Source organism: Eriocheir sinensis, chromosome 33, assembly GCF_024679095.1.
Source record: "Eriocheir sinensis breed Jianghai 21 chromosome 33, ASM2467909v1, whole genome shotgun sequence".
Taxonomy (NCBI): domain Eukaryota; kingdom Metazoa; phylum Arthropoda; class Malacostraca; order Decapoda; family Varunidae; genus Eriocheir; species Eriocheir sinensis.
In genome coordinates this window covers 2,551,036-2,571,924 of record NC_066541.1, presented here as the reverse complement: position 1 = coordinate 2,571,924, position 20,889 = coordinate 2,551,036, and the positions used below count along the sequence as shown (strand labels likewise).

General features: G+C 40.9%; 1 protein-coding gene and 1 long non-coding RNA gene across 3 annotated transcripts in view; one reads left to right on the top strand and one right to left on the bottom strand.

The window, feature by feature from the left end:
* Positions 1 to 9,717, top strand: part of LOC127006529 (uncharacterized) — a 47,874-nt gene extending 38,157 nt beyond the window's left edge. The window contains exons 2-3 of one of the 2 annotated variants that reach the window (XR_007759621.1): positions 3,952 to 4,029; positions 9,571 to 9,717. This is a non-coding gene — a long non-coding RNA (uncharacterized LOC127006529). Of the gene's footprint in view, positions 1 to 3,951; positions 4,030 to 7,623; positions 8,995 to 9,570 lie in introns of those variants that run through there. The other variant, XR_007759622.1, reaches the window with a different exon arrangement.
* Positions 1 to 20,889, bottom strand: part of LOC127006525 (cap-specific mRNA (nucleoside-2'-O-)-methyltransferase 1-like) — a 28,261-nt gene that overhangs the window by 4,082 nt on the left and 3,290 nt on the right. Inside the window, exons 2-11 of the mRNA XM_050876478.1 lie at positions 18,913 to 19,136; positions 12,494 to 12,652; positions 10,601 to 10,768; positions 9,991 to 10,158; positions 9,501 to 9,708; positions 9,001 to 9,216; positions 6,955 to 7,087; positions 3,902 to 4,081; positions 3,390 to 3,586; positions 937 to 1,068 (exon numbers count right to left, since the gene is read on the bottom strand). Of these exons, the coding sequence (XP_050732435.1) occupies positions 937 to 1,068; positions 3,390 to 3,586; positions 3,902 to 4,081; positions 6,955 to 7,087; positions 9,001 to 9,216; positions 9,501 to 9,708; positions 9,991 to 10,158; positions 10,601 to 10,768; positions 12,494 to 12,652; positions 18,913 to 19,136 (1,785 nt within the window). The remainder of the gene's footprint in view (positions 1 to 936; positions 1,069 to 3,389; positions 3,587 to 3,901; positions 4,082 to 6,954; positions 7,088 to 9,000; positions 9,217 to 9,500; positions 9,709 to 9,990; positions 10,159 to 10,600; positions 10,769 to 12,493; positions 12,653 to 18,912; positions 19,137 to 20,889) is intronic.

The window sequence follows — 20,889 nt, the reverse complement described above, 5'->3', positions numbered from 1 at the left end:
ACTAAAATTATGGGTATTCTTTTTCTTGAACAGAACATTGAATAAACAACAGAACAATAATATGAAAATACGTATAGCTACCGTTGCCAGGTCATCGTACTCAGAGCATAGTATTTACCGGTTTCTGACGCCTAACTATTGCCGAGAAACATCAGGATCTAACTCTTTTAACGATAACTATAAATTAGTTTCCTTACTGGAGCCCAGAAGACAGTTTACGGGTAGGAAGTCGGGAAATATAATCGGCTGATTACGACAATCTGGCAACATTGGCTGCAGCCCGCAGGTCAGAGCCAGCCTATATGCCATTTTGCGGGTGTCAGTTACCACAAATAGCATATTTTTACTGTGCAAAGCAGGTGATGTCACTTATTGTGACCAAGTGAGCTTTCATATTTATCTATTTGTGTATATTTCATGGTGTCAAAACTTTATTACTAGTTTCATTTTTACTAGTGACACGAATATGTGACTTTTTCACAATAGAATTTCACTCAGACAAGTGAATCAGACACCACAGAAATATTACCAGTGTGTGTATGAATGAATACAAAGATAAGCACATTGATTTAACTCTAGGATGTCTCGTGGATCACTAATAAATAAAAACAAAATATCTGGATAGGCTACTCTTCAGCCCGTTACCGGCTATGGCTGCCAAAAAAGTCCCTCCGCCAAGTTTGTACCCCACCATTTGGTGATTGTCAGGTGCGCCTATTTCCTGTTGTTTCTTTTCTTCACTTTATGGTACTTTTGATTTTTAATACTATTTCATGGCACTGATCATGCTTCTTCTCCTCCTTCCTCTACTACATCCCTTTTGTTACTTGCTCCTTTGTTTGCATGTTTCTTCTTTCTTTGCATCCCCAAGACTAAATATAAAATTAAATACCTGCAACTTTAATTTTGGTAATTTCTAAAGGACACACAACTTACCCAGGTAGAATGCTCTGTCCTTGCGGCCATCTCGATTTGAGGCCAAAAGGCAGAAGCGGAAATCATAGGGACTGCGTAACTTCTCCTGAAGATTGGCAACTGCCAGGTCTTCTGGGGCTCTTGACATGTATTCTGCAGCAAATATACACGCAGGCATAAGTAGCTCCACAAATACATGGACAAAACAACAGAGATATCCTAGGAATGGGAAGTGGCTGCTCAGACACATGGGCTCATCAACATTTGAGATTTTATATGTGATTGTTGTACACCTATCCCTCATATATCACATCTAATTGTGTCTACCAAACCTCTGTGATACAGAAAATTGTGATAGCCAAACAATAGATTTGATGGGATTTATTCTAATTGGTTTCTAGCCCCCCAAACTTACTGTATCTTTCCCATTCCTCCCCTTTTCTCTCACAGTTAGAGGCAATAGTAACATACAAGCAGCTAAACATTTGAATAATAAAACAGCATACAGCAAAACATTGACTATCCAGAAGCCCCAAGTATCCGGCAAAAATCTGGCCAGTTAAAGACTGAAAAAATTCCAAGAAAAGTCTTTGAAAAAAATACAAATATCTGACTGGCATAAGGTTTGCAGTACTGGTGCTTAGCTTCAAGCACCTCCAGAGTAGCCCTGCCCTACATTCAGTTAAGGCTTAAGCCAGGCAATGTTGTGCAAATTTATCAATAATCCAGATGTGGGCGTAGGATTGCCTTTTTAATTACAACGGCAACGGAGCCCAGCTAACAAAGGGGCCAATATGAGTGGGGCCAGCGTCACCTCTGCTGCATCTTTTTACTTTGTACAAATGTTTTCTTCAGCTATGATTTCTGTTTCCATTAAAGGGTCACCTCTAAGAGGAGCTGAGGGAATATTGTGAAGGAGCTATTTGTGGGATGCCATCTTTGTTGTATCCAGCTGATCGACTATTCTGTTGAACTCCCCAACCCACCAGCGCAAGTTGTGTGGCTAATGGGTTAACTGTATGCAGGGCTGCCCTGCGCCCATTTACAACAGAGGTGTTGCCATAACTGGGCACAATAACAGAAAACCCGATACCCGATAACTGATAATGGAAAACCTTATCGGATATAACTGATATTCGTTAACTGGAGACAAATATAGGCGATATCTGATAACCGATACCCGATGGAAATCCACAATTCCGATACTAGCTAGCGATAAGTCTGATAGGCGAAAACGATACTATATTGATATTTCAAATAAAAAACATAGATGATTTCAAATTTTCATTATCTGTATTTTAGGAAACTTACAAAACGTGAAAACCACACGTTGACACGTACACATGGACAGTAACCGTAACACTAGAAACACATGAACCGGTGTTGTGTTAGTTGGCGTCCCCACCATCAAAAGCTGGCGCTTTTATTTACAAACACTGGTCTTGTGAACTGCACATGCCACGCGCCACACTGCCATGTGATAACACGAGCCGCTGGTCTCTGTTTGCACTCTTTACAATGGGATCAAAAATTTCAGGCAGTGAATAACCATTTTTTGGGGCAAAGTTAAATGATTTTTCTCTTTGATATAGTGATTTTCGAGTCTAACAAAAAAAATAACCTAGTGTTTTAATGTTGATGATCTAAGTAAGAAATCTCTTCACTGAAGATATTTCATACCCCGAAATTTTTTCATACAACACTGGGCGCCCGGGCCACATATGCGCAGTAGGGAGGAGACATTTTTTTTTTTTTGAGAGGTGGAAAAAAGTAGCGATTATCGCTAGTTTGGTTACAAAAGTAACGAAGATACCAATATATATATATATATATATATATATATATATATATATATATATATATATATATATATATATATATATATATATATATATATATATATAAGTAGCGGATGGCTGATAACCCAATTTTATTATCAGCGATAAAGTATTGCGATAACACTCATTAACTATGACCCAGCAGGTCTTGGTCTTGGAGCATAAGACTCCGATAGGTCACTACCAATCAAAATACATGCCTGAGATACATGAGAAATGTCTGCTATACCCCGAAAGTGTAAATTTTTTATATCGCCTGATATGGGAAATTTGTGATAGCAAACCCCGTGATATATGAGGGATACCTATAATGTCTTTTATGTAGAATCATATACACTCAGGGCTACAAGTTCCACTAAAAAGTCCCCTAAACAAATATAGAGAAAACATGACATGAAAGAACAAACTTAGATCACTTGTTTAATATATGCCCTTGTTCTTCCTTTTATAAGTCAGGAATGAAAAGTGAAGAATTCTGAGAAATTAAATTCATGGCAGGACTGCAAATTGCACTCTGAATGTGAATATATTTTTTTTGACAACAGTTTGTGTTCTGTGTGCTTATGATGAAACCTTGCATCTTGGAATTCAAACAAACCTATTAACAGTCATGCCAACCACTGCTTCCCCACCCACCATAATTTTCTCCTTTGGTCAGTTCAATAAACTTGACCTTGGCCTCAGAGCGCTGGGGAGCTGTCCTGGAGCGATCAGGGAGCTGCCAGAACTCAAGGCACTGTAGACGTAGATCAGACTGGCGGGGCTCAATAAGCTGAGTGTCCTGACAGAACTGCTGAATCTTCTTCAGGCTGATCATCTGCCGTAACCCTAATCTGAGAAGGGCCAGTCACTGTGATTGTCTGGTTATGGTGCAGTGATATTTTTAGTGTGCTGTGTCTAACTAATGGAGACCGGGTCATGATAAATACTTCTGGAAGATGGAATTATTAAATGAATTTGTTTTCTTGCAGCCTCAAAGATCACATGGTGTAACTAGTAGTATAGTCCAATGTAGAATATCCTAAGATGAATTTGGTTGTCTTGGCTTAAAATACTTAATGATCAAGATGCATTACATTAAGCATTAAAGCTAGTTTAGGTCTTGTTTTTTATATATGTTCAAACAAACAAAAAAAATCATTATTTACTCATTATTAGATGTGCACATGTAATCAAAAAACTCCTGGTCTGCCTTCAGGTCCTCCAGCGGCACCAGCTCCATGATGTCCATTGAGGTGTTGGCCAGACCATGGAGCCTCTCATTCATCTCAAACAGGTACTTGTACACATCCTCTGTGCCTTCCTTCTTCCACTTACAAATTATGTACCTGTTGATCAAAATGCCTACACTCATAACATTTCTTAATCCTAAAAGTTTAAAATTTCTCAAGTACATAAAGTTATTGGGTTGCAGCTGCCACAGTGGAAGTCTGGAGTATATTATAGGGTTCAAATTTAGTAGGCAAGCACTCTAGTAGAGAGATTTACTTTTCTTTCAGTTTCTGGCAACTCAGGGAGCTTGTTGGCCATTGCTGTGAATGTCTAGCCTGAGTTCCTGGCTGACTGTGAAGGGATCAGGTGTATGATATTACTGTCTGATCTGACTCCCAATAGTTTACCTTTCCTACTCCAGTAGCTTGCCAAATCATCTGTGATGAATCCTACACGACTTACTGACACAGGATAAGCTCATATTCTGTCCCTGAGGAAGAAAGATAAGTCACTATTAACCCGAGAACATCGGCAGACCCTTTTCAGGGCTTTCACGAGTCATGGCTGTGGTACAGTGGAAACTAAAAGGGCTCGCCATAAAACCCCTAATTCGAGCTAATTGTAGGTGGTGGTGGCATAGCACAAACCACCATGAATGCCCTAGGTCATTGTGGTGGGTTAGTGATTTTGAGGTGGGCTTTTTTGTCATAGGTGGTGCTGTAAGGTCATGGCATACTGAATTAGCTATCCATACAGTAATCACTTGTCAAATTCTCTATAGTAGACAACAAGTGACTCTTACCTAGATGCCATGCGTCACAAGACTGTTTATTTTGTAACAAACACCACCCAAAAAGAATGGAGTTCCAGTAAAAGTAAATATTTTTAACGGCTTTATGGTTATGAGAGGAGTACTCTGATGTACGTTCCATGCTCTTTTCTTAATCTCAAAATGCTGTGTAATTTTGTTGTTTCTTGGCCACTTCTTGGCTTTCCATAGCTGAAGCCCACAGGTTAAGAGAACTATGTAACTGTACAGGGTGGGCAAAGTCAACAGTTACGGCACTCCACCTGACCCTTAACCATAGCTGGGCGTTATCGCGATAAGTTATCGCGATACTTTATCGCTGATAACAAAATTGGGTTATTGTCCATCCGCTACTTATTCAAATATATATCGGTATCTTCGTTACTTTTGTAACCAAACTAGCGATAATCGCTACTTTTTTCCACCTCTCTCTCTCTCTCTCTCTCTCTCTCTCTCTCTCAAAAAAAAAAAAAAAAAAAACAAAAAAATGTTGTCTCCTCCCTACTGTGCATGCGTGGCCCGGGCGCCCGGTGTTGTTTGAAAAAAACTTCGGGGTATGAAATATCTTCGGTGAAGAGATTTCATACCTAGATCATCAACATTAAAACACTTGGTTATTTTTTTATGTTAGAGTAAAAAATCAGTATATCAAAGAGAAAAATCATTTAACTTTGCCCAAAAAATGATTATTCACTGCCTCAAATTTGATATTCCATATTCGTTTGTGAGCATGCCATGATATTGAAGGCACCCGGTGTTGTGGTATTTGGTGTTCCATCGTTGTTTACAAACACTGGTCTCTCGTGAACCAGTAAGCATAGCCCTCTACAGTCTCACAAAGCTTTTTAACACATTAAGAGTTGCTGGAAGGCTGAATCAGACAAACAGCACCACCATCCTCGCTGTTTCTAGAACAACACTCTGTACATATAAATACATACAACTCGTACAGAGTGTCGTTCTAGAAACAGCGGGGATGTTGGTAGTGGTACTGTATGTCTGATTCAGCCTTCCAACAACTCTTAATTACGGTTAAAAAGCTTTGTGAGACTGTACAGGTCTACGCATGCTGGTATGAACATGCGCAGTTCACGAGAGACCAGTGTTTGTAAACAAAAGCACCAGCTTTTGACGGTGGGGATGCCAAATAACGCAACACCAGTTCAGGCGTTTCTAGTATTACCGTCCATAGGTACGTGTCAAAGCGTGGTTTTCAGGTTTTGTAAGTTTTCTAAAATACAGATAATGAAAATTTGAATTCATCTATGATTTTTTATTTGAAATATCAATATAGTATCGTTTTCGCCTATCGGACTTATCGCTAGCTAGTATCGGAATTGTGGATTTATATCGGGTATCGGTTATCGGTTATCACCTTTATTTGTGTCTCCAGTAAACGAATATCAGTTATCACCGATAAGGTTTTCCATTATCAGTTATCGGTTATAAGGTTTTCTGTTATCGTGCCCAGCTATGCCCTTAACAAAATTCCCTAGCATAAATCTCATGCCAGACAGAAAAGGAAGACTTTTCCCACTACTGGTCAGTTGCTAATGAAAACAGTAACCTTGAATCCACAAGAAGTCTTCTTTTTGTGCCTGGCACAAAGTTTATACTGGAGAACTTTGTTGGAGGCAGGTGGTGAGCTGCAGCAAGGAGCGCCACAACTGTTGACTGTGCCCGCCCGGTACAGACTTATTCTAAGTGAGTAAGAGTCAGAGGACCCATCGCAGATGATTGGTAAGCTAGTGGTGGTCAATAAAAGGCAGGAATGGAAAACCATCATCACATCATGCACCTGCTCCCTTCCAGTCAGCCAGGCACTGAGGCTAAACATTCACAGCAGTGGACAATGAGCTCCCTGAGCTACAAGAAAGTGAAAGGAAAAAAATCCCTGCACTAGAGAGCTTGCCTACTAAATCAGAGCCTCAGAGTAGAGGGTTCTGATGTTCACTGTGGCAACTGTACTACATTTTATGAATATCAATTAACTTCACATGGAGTTATGCTCATTGTAAAAGCATCATTACTGTCATCATCTCTAATATGCCATTTTCTATGCAAGCAAGCAACTTCTGGATATAATTATACGTGAAGTCTTAATAAAACTAAGAATTCGTTAAGGCAAAACAGATATCAAGAGGGTCTAGAATTACGGTACATTACACCCAACCACTTCACCTTTCTGAGTTGGCAGGTCTGCTTGTGTTGGGCTTGTGAAGTGAGACATACTTGAAGGATCGGTACATGAGATACACCAAACCAACACTGAATGGTGTGAACACATCAAAAAGTTTGCACACAAAATGACCATCTGCAAACAAAGGAATTAGCAGTTTAGGATGGGAGATTTCCTCTAATTTACACTTAGAATTTTTTTTCATTATTCATACTTATCTTTTGTCCTTCACCCTAAGGCTGTGGGTATTTGTTCCCTCAACTCCTGTGCTTGAGGGTTTTTGTTAGTAGATGCTGAACATTAGGTATTTTATTTTTAGCTTCATTACTCCAATACTATCACTGCAATCAGATTAATTTTAGTCTTATTAGATTTGACTTACTAACTTGATAATGATCGATGTTGTAAATCTTCACTCGAGATTTAGTAGGAGCAGGAGAGGTGGGAATGTAGGTGAGAGTACTTTGGCTGTGTGTTGATATATGCAGATGCAAAAATAATACACTGATGATCAACAAAATTCTGATTTCAGAACAGTACAGTTTGTTACATTATATTCACTAGTTTTGAAAAAAAAAAAAAAAAAAAAAAAAAAAAAAAAAAAAAAAAAGACGTTTTTTTTCTCTGCAGATATATATATGTTTTCTCATGACTTTCGTACATCTCGACAGATGGGGTAGGAGTGTTTGATAGGAGGAGGTTGCCAACTGCTGAAGTTTACGCTAAGAATAGCAGAAGCACATATGATCAATTTTTGTTATTCATGTTGCTACATACAATATTCCGGTGGGAAATGACTTGTGTTATATAAATACACCTGTAGATGTGACCAAGGCTGCCGCTGATTTATTTAAGTACACCCATAGTCTCAGGATTAAAATGGAGAATAATATGTCCAGAAAAATAAATTAATAATTGAATTTCTCCTACAGATTATTAGAATCATTAAATGAGGAACTACTGTATGAATGGAGTGGGTTTTGATTGGGTCTTGAGGAAATGACTTGGAAAAAATATTTCTCAGCCAGCGGTCATGTAGTCATGTGGGGTGGCATGTAGTTCTTTTGGCCCTGATGCCCCCAAGCTCGCTGCATGCCAAACACTGCCGTGTGATTGAACAAAAGTACTATTTCAAATTTTGATCATAATTAGGACTGAAAATACTGATTGAGATTCTAAATATCGAGATGCGAAGTTAACTTCTTATGGGGAAAAATGCAATTGGGACCAAAGCCTTGCCAACTAATCTATATCAACTACGTTAACTTGCCATTACGATGATCGCGTTTCTCACTTCCAGGTTTTTTCACACCTTGTTGTGGTCCTTGACTCCCATTCTCGCTCTTACCTATCCCCTGGGCCTTTCCATTGGCCACAGGAAACATGGTGAATGGGATCCAGGTAGCTAAGTATGTAAACAACCTTGACCACACGCTGGGTTTGAACAGCTGATGGGTGGCTGATGATGATTATGATGATGAGTTGGTGGCATAGCCTTTGTATCGGTGCCACCTAAACAGTATTTTTATTAGGGCTTCTCTGGGTGTGGCTGTGTTTATTATGGGTTTAGGCTTTTCAATTTGCTGATTCTTATTTTCCACATGTTGTATAAGACTTCTTTCTTTTCTTCCATCTCTTCTTTTTCAAAAGGTGGGAGAGCAATTGAAAAAATCAGTGATCGAGATTCGTGTAATTTGATTGAGATATGTGAATCATGGGTTCTTGATGGTGCAATCGAGATGCAAAATATCGAGATGAGATTGATTGAGATTCGTGACTTTACTGTATATACTTGTCAACTATTTCATAAACCCATATTTTTCTCACAATGGATCTGAGTGAATCACAGTGGTCGTGCACAGCAATGGGAGAAAAATAAACGGTAAACCAGAAATAACTAAGAATCACATCCCTGGTGGAGTGAACTGCATAGTCGTACAATGACAATTCTCTGTATGTTAATTGTGTTGTGAAAACTGTGTCATGAAGAATGTGAGTAGAGGATGAACCCACTTATTATTGACTGAACTGAAGACTTAGTCACTTACCCACTCGTAGTATTCCTAAAGCCACCAAGAACTGACAGAGATAGAGCTGCTTTGAGAGAATCTCCTGAATGTTCTCCTGGCCCTCCACACTGAAGCCTCCGTCAGCCATCATGAAGTGGATGCCATGACCGCCTGTCGTTTTTTGCACAAACTGAACAAAGTTTGTAATATTTTCTGGCTTGTAGACATCTCCATCTCCATCAATGCCATTTATACCTGTTTGGAAAGTGAATGTGTAAATAAGTTAATATATGTAATGTCAGGCATTAGTTATGATTTGCATCTGAGGGAATGTACAAGCTGTTACTTGCCCCTCTTTTTGTGGTAACCGTAAACCAAACAAGTTATGTATGCTTTTCCCTATTCTACACTTTTTGGCTACCAAATGAATGAGAAAAAAAATATGAATAATTTCCCAGCTTTGTATTTATTCACTGTGCAATGAATGCATGACTGGAGGTCAGTGAAGAGTAACCATGTCAACAGTTTGGTCCACCCACCATAATGAGGCTCAAAAAATTCTGCAGGTGCTGCAAAGAAGTCATGGAGTTTAAAGTCATTCTCTCTCAGGGTGAAGCCAAACCCCTTGGCATCACAGAAGCCTTGGGAGTCTGTTTTGCGGCGCCACAGAACATATTCTGAGAAACCTCCGGGAGCAGCACACACGTCAGCAAAGTACAGCAGGTCATCTGGACCCACAAGTGGCTCCTGAAAAAAGTTATGATCATCACCATCTTTACCACACTGCCCACATACATGAGAAACAAGGAAATGTAGTCAGAGAAGGAAAGATTACCCAGTAAAGTGTGATACATTATGCTTTTATAACCATTTATGTACTATTGCACAGACTGTGTCTCTGGATATGATCACAACTGTCACTAACATCGTAGGCTGTTTCAGAACTCATCAATGATGATGAAGATGGTGATGGTGATAGTGGTGGTGACTGAAAATGTTCCACAGGAATGGAGGGTCTAGAGTACACACCCCTGCTTCATTTTTTGGTTTGGTGAACATAAAGTCAAACACAGCATCCATGTTGGCCATCTTGAGAGCTGCTCTATTTTGGAAGAACAGTTTTCCGAGGGTTTCAAAAGGATTGCTTCTGGATCGACTTCTTTGCAACTCACGGCTGTCCAGCTGGTCAAACACACTCTGCAAGACACATATGGTATTACAATTCTGTGGATATGGAAATGGAAACTGAACTTAACAACACAATCTTGCTTAATATTCAACAACTATCAAATACTTAGTGCCAAATACTTTCTGAATCAATTTTATAGTTATGTTCAAATTCACCTTAGGTTTTAAGTGAAAAATGAGCTTTAAATTTTTCATTGACATAACTGTATAAAATAAGTCTTGTAAGTAAGCAATCAATAATATAAATATTGAGGCAAGCATTCTCAAGTATTTACTTCCCACATGTAGTTGGTGTCTTCACCCAAGACAAAATATCTCAGGGCACAGCCTGCCAAACACTTCATACTTAGTGTGCCTTTATATAAATAACACAGCTACATGCCATTATAATAAATTTGGTGTGTAGTTACTTAAGTAAAGACTCAGCTGTACATTGTCATCTAATGCCTACCTTTCCATGGAGTACACCCTTCAGAATCCTGGGTTCACAGAACAATATTTCATCAGATATCTCTAATTTCCTTGGGCCTTCTTGAGCCCATGACATGAGCGTCTCAAAGTCGGGCACGGGATCAGAGCAGTGAGGGAGCCACAGCACCTCCTCCTCCACTTGCACATGCTGTTTGCAGAAGACAGTGATTGGAAAATACAAAGCTACACAAGAAATATATAATAATTTATGACTGCTATTAAACATTGGTCTTAAATCATGACAATATGATGAGAAGACTCATTCCCTGACAACTACGGATACATGTACTCTCTCTTCGACCCATTAGTCTAACTTCAATTGTAGGTAAGCTACTCGAGAGCATAATTAGAGACAAAATTGTGAGTTACCTCGAAAGCCACTCATTAATTGGGGATTCACAACATGGCTTCCGTAACAAAAGATCCTGCCTGTCAAACCTACTGACCTTTTATAACGATCTCTTCTCAGTTTATGATGTAACCAAATCATTGGACGTAGTCTATCTTGATTTCCAGAAAGCGTTTGATAAAGTCTCACATCATAAATTACTTAATAAATTAAAGCAAACAGGTATTGATGGTCAAGTAAACCAATGGATCGCGAATTGGTTGAGCAACAGACAACAAAGAGTTGTGATTGACGGATTACTCAGAGTGGGCGCCGGTCACTAGTGGCGTCCCTCAGGGCTCGGTTCTTGGCCCAGTGCTCTTCATTATTTACATCAACGATGTGGAAATTGGACTCAATAATCGCATTAGTAGATTTGCAGACGACACAAAGATTGGTAACTCGGTTCTCACTGACGAAGACAGGCAAAGCCTCCATGAGGATTTGCACAAAATTTCAGCTTGGTCGGATAAATGGGAGATGCCCTTTAACGGAGACAAGTGCCAGGTCCTTCAAGTTGGAACAAAAAATAAGAAGTTCGATTACGAAATGCACGGCGTTAAACTCACAAGAGTTCAATGCTTTAAGGACCTGGGGGTCAAAATCGCATCAGACCTCAAATTCTCACATCAATGCATCGATGCAGCAAATAAAGTGAACAGAATGTTGGGCTTCATTAAAAGAAACTTTTTATTCAAGAATAAAGATGTAATGCATCCGCTCTACAATAGTTTAGTCAGACCCCACTTGGAATATACGGTACAGTTTTGGTCTCCCCACCATGCAAAGGACATTGCTAAACTAGAAGGTGTTCAGCGTTGAGCAACAAAAATGATCCCTTCCTTGCGCAACAAATCCTACGAAGAAAGGCTTTCCACCCTTAACATGTTCTCTCTTGAGAAACGTCGCCTCCGAGGAAAACTGATCGAATGTTTTAAAATACTTAATGGTTTCACGAATGTAGACAGAACAAAATTGTTTATGATCGATGACACTTTGCGAACGAGGAACAATGGCATAAAACTCAAATGTAGACAAGTAAATTCAGACTGCACCAAACTTTTCTTCACCAACGTTGTAGTGCGAGAATGGAATAAGCTTCCACCATCAGTGGTCCAGTGTAACACAATTGACTCCTTTAAAAATAAGCTCGACCGTCACTTCCTTGAACTTAATATTAACTAGAGTAGAAAAGCAACGTTTTGGAGCCATCTGATTAATGTAAAATCACTTGGGTTTAAGGACAGACCACCTAGTCTGGACAATGGGGTCTGTGTGGTCTGATTTTCTATGTAATTCTATGTAATTCTTTCTCACTGTTTGGTTACTAAATTCATACACAGAAATGCTGCCTGATTATGGGCATCTTCCCTGTGTGATAGCTTTTAATTTGAGTCTCTTTACAATGTAACATACACATTAACTTTACTGATGCATGTTCTCTAGGCTTATTTCTAAATGCTAAACATCCAATTATACACTCACCTCCTGGCTGCTGTCCCACTTGAGGTTGCTTGAGGCCTCCAAACCTTCAATGCGCAGACCCAAACCTCTCCGTCCTCGCTGTCTGCTGGCCTCTACTGGGTCCACCAAACCCTGTCCATACTTACCAAGACCTTTCCCTTTCTGGTAACCCATGTTTTGCTGAAATACAGATTTTTATATTGTAAGGTGGAGTAGTAACTGACAGCAAGGGGCAATGTAAAGCGAGGGGTTTGATTCGTGGAGGTTTTGGGGAAGGAAAGGCACAAATGAAGATTATTTTCTCATGCCAGTGAAAAGTCTGGGACTGCAACAAAGCTTCAGAGGCATGAACAGTTTCGTTAGCCTGCCTGTCACTTGTCAAGTTTTCAAAGTAAAGGAAATGATGTTCAGCACAGTCAACCCTCCACCAACATGAGTTTTGCTGCTGCTAAGTCTTACCTTTCTTTCACTGTTGGCTAATTTATTAACTATTCAAGGTACCAACCACCCTTGAACCTGAATGGCAAATGGCAATGAGTTACTTCAGAAAAGATGTTTGGATTTATTATATATGAAATTGGACCTGATGTTAAGGTACCCAGATTGAATGTTGGCAGGCTTAAGTGATGGCAAACAAACCCCTTCAGCACTATAATATGAATATAATGATAATAATAATAATTATAATATCAAGTAGAGGTGGTGGGCGAGTGGTCAGCATATGGGCATGGTGAGCCTGAGGACCTAGGTTTGAGTCTCACCAAAGGACCCTGACAATTTTCGACCATTGCTGAGTGGCGGAAGGTTGTCCACATGCTGCCCAGATCTTCAGTCAACCCAACTTCAGCAACTTCGTTCAAGAGGAGCACCTGGAGGGCAGCATGGGCCAAGCAAGTCATGCATCATGGCAGCCACTATAAACAAAATATGCCTGTGCCACTAAGAGGCTGGGTCATCCAAGAGACCCCTCAAGAGAGGCCTCCAACTATCTCTATCCTAAATTTCAATCCAAAGCTGGATGTTGCGCCTACGTGCGCAACGACATCACTTGCTCTCGTGCCCACGACCTTGACTCTTCTGAATTTTCCACCATCTGGCTAATACTTCATTGTCATTCTATTACTAAATACATCTGTGCTGTTTATCTCTCACCTAACTCTACCAACTATGTAAAATTCTTTGACTATTTGAATTCTAAAGTGGAGCACATCTTGACCCACTCTCCCTTCGCTGAAATCTCCATCCTAGGAGATTTCAATGTTCACCACCAGCTTTGGCTTTCATCCTCTTTCACTGACTATCCTGGTGAACAAGCCTACAACTTTGCTATCCTCAACGACCTAGAGCAGTTGGTTCAGCACCCTACACGTATTCCCGACCGTCTTGGAGACCGGCCCAACATTCTAGACATCTTCCTTACCTCAAACCCTTCTGCTTATTCTGTCAAACTGTTCTCTCCGTTGGGCTCCTCCGATCACAATCTTATTTCTGCATCCTGTCCTATCGCTCCTGTACACCCTCTGGACCCACCGAAGAGGCGATGCTTCTGGCATTTTGCTTCAGCTCGGTGGGACGACCTGAGGATGTACTTTTCCGATTTCCCGTGGAATGATTATTGCTTCCAGGATAGAAACCCCTCTGTGTGTGCTCAGTGCATCACAGAGGTGATTGTCTCTGGAATGGAGGCATACATTCCTTGTTCTTTCTCTACTCCTCTCGCTAAAAAGCCTTGGTTTAATCACGCTTGTTCTCGTGCTGTCAATGATAGAGAGGTAGCTCACAAAAGGTACCAGAGCCTTCAAACTAATGCTAATTATGAACTTTACATTTCTGCCCGAAATCGTGCCAAATCTATTCTCCGACTAACCAAAAATTCTTTCATTAATAGAAAATGCCAAAACCTTGCTTCCTCTAACTCTTCCCGTGACTTCTGGCATCTAGCCAAAAACATCTCCTCCAACTTCACTTCTTCATCTTTCCCTCCACTCCTCAGTCCTGACGGCAACACTGCCGTCTCATCTATCTCTAAGGCTGAACTCTTCTCTCAAACTTTTTCTAAAAACTCCACTCTGGACGATTCTGGGCATATTCCTCCTACTCATCCCCCCTCTGACTCCTTTATGCCTGTTATAAAGATTCTTCAAAATGATGTTTTCTATGCCCTCTCTGGCCTCAATCCTCAGAAGGCTTATGGACCTGATGGAGTGCCTCCTATTGTCCTTAAAAACTGTGCCTCCGTGCTGTCACCCTGCCTGGTCAAACTCTTTCGCCTCTGCCTGTCAACATCTACCTTTCCTTCTTGCTGGAAGTATGCCTTCATACAGCCTGTGCCTAAGAAGGGTGACCGCTCCAATCCCTCAAACTACCGTCCTATAGCTTTACTTTCTTGTCTATCTAAAGCTTTTGAATCAATCCTTAACCGGAAGATTCAAAAGCACCTTTCCACTTCTGACCTTCTATCTGATCGCCAGTATGGGTTCCGCAAGGGGCGTTCTACTGGTGATCTCCTAGCCTTCTTAACTGACTCTTGGTCATCCTCTCTTAGCCATTTCGGTGAAACTTTTGCTATTGCGCTGGACATATCAAAAGCTTTTGATAGGGTCTGGCACAAATCTTTGCTTTCTAAACTACCCTCCTACAGTTTCTATCCTTCTTTCTGTACCTTTATCTCTAGTTTCCTTTCTGACCGTTCTATTTCTGCCGTGGCAGACGGTCACTGTTCTTCCCCTAAATCTATTAACAGTGGTGTCCCACAGGGTTCTGTTCTATCTCCCACTCTTTTTCTGTTGTTCATTGATGATCTTCTTTCCAAAATAAACTGTCCTATCCATTCCTACGCCAATGATTCCACTCTGCATTACTCAACTTCTTTTAATAGAAGACCCACCCTACAGGAACTTAACGACTCAAGGCTGGAGGCTGCAGAACGCTTAGCCTCAGACCTTACTATTATTTCCGATTGGGGCAAGAAGAACCTGGTGTCCTTCAACGCCTCAAAAACAGTTTCTCCACCTATCCACTCTACACAATCTTCCAAACAACTATCCCCTATTCTTTGACAACACCCAGCTATCACCTTCCTCAACACTAAACATCCTCGGTCTATCCTTAACTCAAAATCTCAACTGGAAACTTCATATCTCATCTCTTACTAAATCAGCTTCCTCGAGGCTGGGCGTTCTGTACCGTCTCCGCCAGTTCTTCTCCCCTGCACAGTTGCTGTCCATATACAGGGGCCTTGTCCGCCCTCGTATGGAGTATGCATCTCATGTGTTGGGGGGCTCCACTCACACAGCTCTTCTGGACAGAGTGGAGGCTAAGGCTCTTCGTCTCATCAGCTCTCCTCCTCATACTGATAGTCTTCTACCTCTTAAATTCCGCCGCAGTGTTGCCTCTCTTTCTATCTTCTATCGATATTTCCACGCTGACTGCTCTTCTGAACTTGCTAACTGCATGCCTCCCCACCTCCCGCGGCCCGCTGCACGCGACTTTCTACTCTTGCTCATCCCTATACTGTCCAAACCCCTTATGCAAGAGTTAACCAGCATCTTCACTCTTTCATCCCTCATGCTGGTAAACTCTGGAACAATCTTCCTTCATCTGTATTTCCTCCTGCCTACGACTTGAACTCTTTCAAGAGGAGGGTATCAGGACACCTCTCCTCCTGTATTTGATCTTGCTTTCGGCCACCTCTTTTGTTTCTTTTTTAGGAGCAGCGAGTAGCGGGCTTTTTCTTTATTATTGTTTTCTTTTTTTGTGTGCCCTTGAGCTGCCTCCTTTGTTGTAAAAAAAAAAAAAAAAAAAAAAAAAGCCTGATAATGTTTCTTTCTGTGCAACCTTGACTCACTACTCGCATCTGTATATGCTTTTCTAGTGATAAATATCTTTTACACTCTTTAGAATCTGTATTTATCAACCACAAACAGTAACATTACACTTCCCAAGGTTGAAGCTCCAGTAAAGTAATTCAGGCACTGGTGAGCCACATGCTTCAAGTGTGGGAAGAAGCGGAAAACCCCCCCACAATTATAGGCTGTTGATGGAACCACATGCAGGACTATCAGCTGCAGATCTTTAACCTGTCAAACAACTTCTGTAGGGACTGCTTCAGAGCCCCAAGATATCTTTAATGACTTCATTATTTTAAAGTAAGGAAATATTTAAATTGAGGAGGCGGTGACTGAGTGGTCAGTGTTCAGCAGTGGATGTCCTGGAGACCTGGGTTCAAGTTCCACCCACTACACTACAAGCTGACAATTTTCAGTCATCGCTGAGTGGCCGAAGACAGCCCAAATGGTGTCTTGATGACTACCTATCAACCTGGATTCTAGTGAAACTAAAAAGGATCAAGTGGAGCTCTAGGTGGGAGGCAGCATGAGCCAAGCAAGAATGGCACCACTATAAAATACTTGCCTGTGCCACTAACAGGCTGGGACTGACTGACCAACAGGTCCCATATTCAAAGCCTATCGGCACTATAGGTGCAAAATAAAGACAGAAAGAAAAAAACGTTTACCAGACAAATAAGGAAGAAATATCCCCCTCAAAGAATAAATTACATATGTGTAATGACTAATGAATGATTGATTGATGACTGACTCATGGGTTAAGAAACTTGCCATATAAGAATGGACTTAAGCATTTAAATTTGCATTCTTTAGAAGGACGAAGGGGGCGAGAAAACTTAATTGAAGTATATGAATAAGCTTTAATAAGAGTGAAATCAATAAAGTTTTGGTGGTGAGCTGGGTAGGGCATGTAGCAATGGGTTCAAGTTGGATAAATTCAGATTCAGCAAAGATATAGACAAGGATTGGTTTACCAGTAGAGTGGTGGATGAGTGGAAAAGGCTTGGCAGTCATGTTGTGAGTGCCAATATGATAGATACATTCAAGGAAAGATTAGATAGATTCATGGATAATGAGGTTAGTGGCGTTAAGTTCACAGGAGCTGACTTGCATAGGCCTACTGGCCCCTTGCAGACTCCTTATGTTCTTAATAACCATGTAAATGTTGTTTTCAAGGTTAATAGGAGGAAAAAGGTATCATATTATTTCTTTGTTTGCCTGTCAGTTAAAAATAACGAAATGCTGTAAACCCTCAATATAACAGACTAATTGGGGGGAACTTAGTCTGTTAATGCTGAAAGTCCATTCTATGCAGGGGAAATTTAAAAATACGTATAATAATACTGATGAACCTAATAAACGTAGGTATAGTTTTTTTTATTTTTGTGTTGTCTGCACACTGTCTATAGCCGCACAGCACACTTGGCGATGAACTGCAAGGTACTGAGGCTGCCAAGTTGGCAGTGGGGCCCTGTGAGGGGGCTGTATTGTTTCAGGCATGGATAAAATTTTACAAGTGTGCCAGTCTCGCACTGGCAGACGAAACTGTTTTTTTTAAAGTTTTCGGTGTGTAATGGAATAATTTGCTAACTGTTTCTGTCACAAATCAATAAATGATTGACTCTTCAATGCCTGTTGTACTCCCGTCACCACCTACTGCTGCAGCCGCAAAATAGCTCGCAAAGAGAGGTTCAACTTGCTTCCTGTTTCTATATTTCACTTAAAGCTCACTAAGATCACAAGTGGACAAACTAGAAAAAAACAGGCAAATGAATGTTTTTCATGCTGTGTATTCCCCCAGTGCGCATGCGTGGTGGACAGCAGAGCGACTTATTTCTGCGAAGCGGTATTTCTTGCAACACAGGCCGGTGTAATGGACCGCTGCCGCCATGTCATGCGCGTATTTCCGCCGTCCCACACTGCGTCCCAAATAAATTTAACTAACCAAACCTAACCCCCCTTGACCCCCTTAAGCTATGTCAGTACTGACCTTCACAAACACTTGGCTAATTTCCATTACATTTACGTCCTGGATTGATGCATGACTTTCTTTTGGTGTAAACACATTCTTCATTTGAACGGGAACCACAAGGAGGAAAATATTTCTTCAGGTGGGCTGAGACAGACAACAGTAACCGAAGGATGGGACTGCAGATAAAGGGAGGAGGGCGAGGTGGCTAGCAGACGCTATTGTGGTTACTGTGTGCAGTTGGTTCAAAAACTATTCTCAGTTGGTCCCTGTGGATTTCTAACCCTCAGACCTTGTCTGTTATATCTGAAATCTGTTTTAAGTGGGTATGTTATATAAAGAGTTTACTGTAATAAAATTTTCAAGGAAAAAAAATGTGACTGTACCAGCTAGGGACTACTTGGGTAAATTGCGGTTTTACTGCCATTGTCCATGGATAGCACAATTCAAGTAGTATGGTGGTTAAGGGCCCACTGTAATCACTTTTGTCTTATTTGTCTAATTTAAATTTTATCATTATTGTGATTAAATATAATGGCAGCTGTTGTTGCAAAAGACACAACACATGTAGAGTAACTGCCCACAGCCTTCCAAAACTGCCCTGGTCAGCATCTGTCACCCACCATCATGCGTTGTGCTGCACTACTGTATGAGCTGCTGCTGCCAAAGCTGCCTGTGCCATTATTTTGGTCCTTTGAGGCACTGTTGCTCTTCCAGTCACGTGGTCCATTCTCCTCTTCTGAGTCAGTCTTGGCCTCCTCGTCGATGCTGAGGCGTGGCCGCTTGATTGATCCTCCCATGGAGAAGGAAGGTGGCTGATCTCCATCATCTTCATCAGAAGAGGATTCTGCAAATGGATGATAGTGGTAGATGGCTTGATACTGTCTGGGTGTAATGGAGACTCACTGCAGCACTGTGATAGTCAACTTGGATAAAAATAGTTGTTAGCAGGATTTGAATGCAAAGTCCCTATTACTGACAGTTAATTACTTGCCCACCACCTCCCATGAGGCCCCAAATTACTAAACTTTCTTTTCCTATGGTTTTGATTAAAACTGATTTCGCACTTTAGAAGTCACTCATGATCAGTTTTATTCCATTTTCTTGTGTTGAACGGCAAGTAATTTCAGCCTTTTAAAATTTCTGGTCATATCACTAACATTTAATCAAACAGTGAGCACATTGTGTTACCTCTAATCTCTCTTATTAACCTTGCAATGGAAAATAGTCTGCTTGTGGTTGGGATTGCTATGCCTCCCCTTCATGCCAGTACAGTCATTCTTACTGTGAGGGTTATTAACCTGTCTAAGCAAGCATCTTGTATGTAGAGGAATACTGACTCATCACCCTTGGCCACTTAAAGAATTTTCAAGTTGGGTTGGTGCTCTTGATACAAATCCAACTGGTTTTGCTTTAATAGCCGTTGAATTACAGTTTCATGGTAGCAAAAAGTCTAACAAACAGCACAAGTTTGTCTATATACACAATGTATACCCAATCTCTGGCATGTATAATAAATTATATTGATTTTTGGGAATCAACTCTGAGTGTTATCAGAAAGTGTTTTTTTCACTCATGACAACGGTGTGCTCCTTGCCCAGCTTGAAACCCGAGAGCATTATTGCTATATTTCTTTTTTCCGTCTTAGCCCATGGCACCCTAAGCAACCTCAGCTGTGATTTTTGTCATTTCTACTTGATCATTTCACCCAACATACCTCAAAACAGAGGTAAGGCTTCATCTAAGGTTCCTTTAAGTTTTAGAGAGATGGCAATTTTACACAATTTTGAAAGTAGAAATTGCATCACCACACATCAGAATCCTTTCATCAGGTGTCATTTTGATATGTGGAAAATGTGACCGATCGCTGCTTGGTGAAAATTAAGAATTATACCCAATTCATTACGGCAGACCTGACCACCACCACTCAAATTAAAATTATATGTAAACTAAAAGTGATGATAGTATGGGGAGCCACCCTGTAAATCTGTTTGTTATCCAGGGACACTAGAATGAGAATGTCAAGAGAACTAGCAATGAGAGCTGAGTTAACAAGTGGCTAATGCCTAAGGAACTTCCTGTAAGATTTGTCATTGGAATGGCTGCACTACTTGAGACAGTATTCATAACACATGTCAAGAGGGTATGTAACATAATCCACAACTTTGAAACAGTAAGAAAATCATCCTAACTAATGACTGCTGTTATTTAATGTTAACCAGTTTGTTGTTGTCGTTGTTGTCGTAGATTTAGGTGTCATCACCATGGCCAGTCTGGGGACCCACCGCTTCCACACCTCTGCTCCATCTTCAAGTATTGCAGCTGGTCGATGAAGGAGTTGGACGCTGCTCCTCTTGAAGTTGGGCCGTGTGGGACTGGAGGCTCATCTGGTATCTTTGCCAGGAATTTGTCCGGCCTCTTCTTGAAAGTTTTTGTGCTGGCACCTGTCAGGTCTCTGATGTCCCTTGGCAGACAGTTGAACAGTCTAGGTCCAGCACAGATGAAGCTTTCTGCCTGTATTGTTTGGATCCTCTGTGAGTGGCAGCTCAGTGACTTCCCTGTGCAGGACCTTCCAAACCTTGGGTGGTGTTGACCTTCAA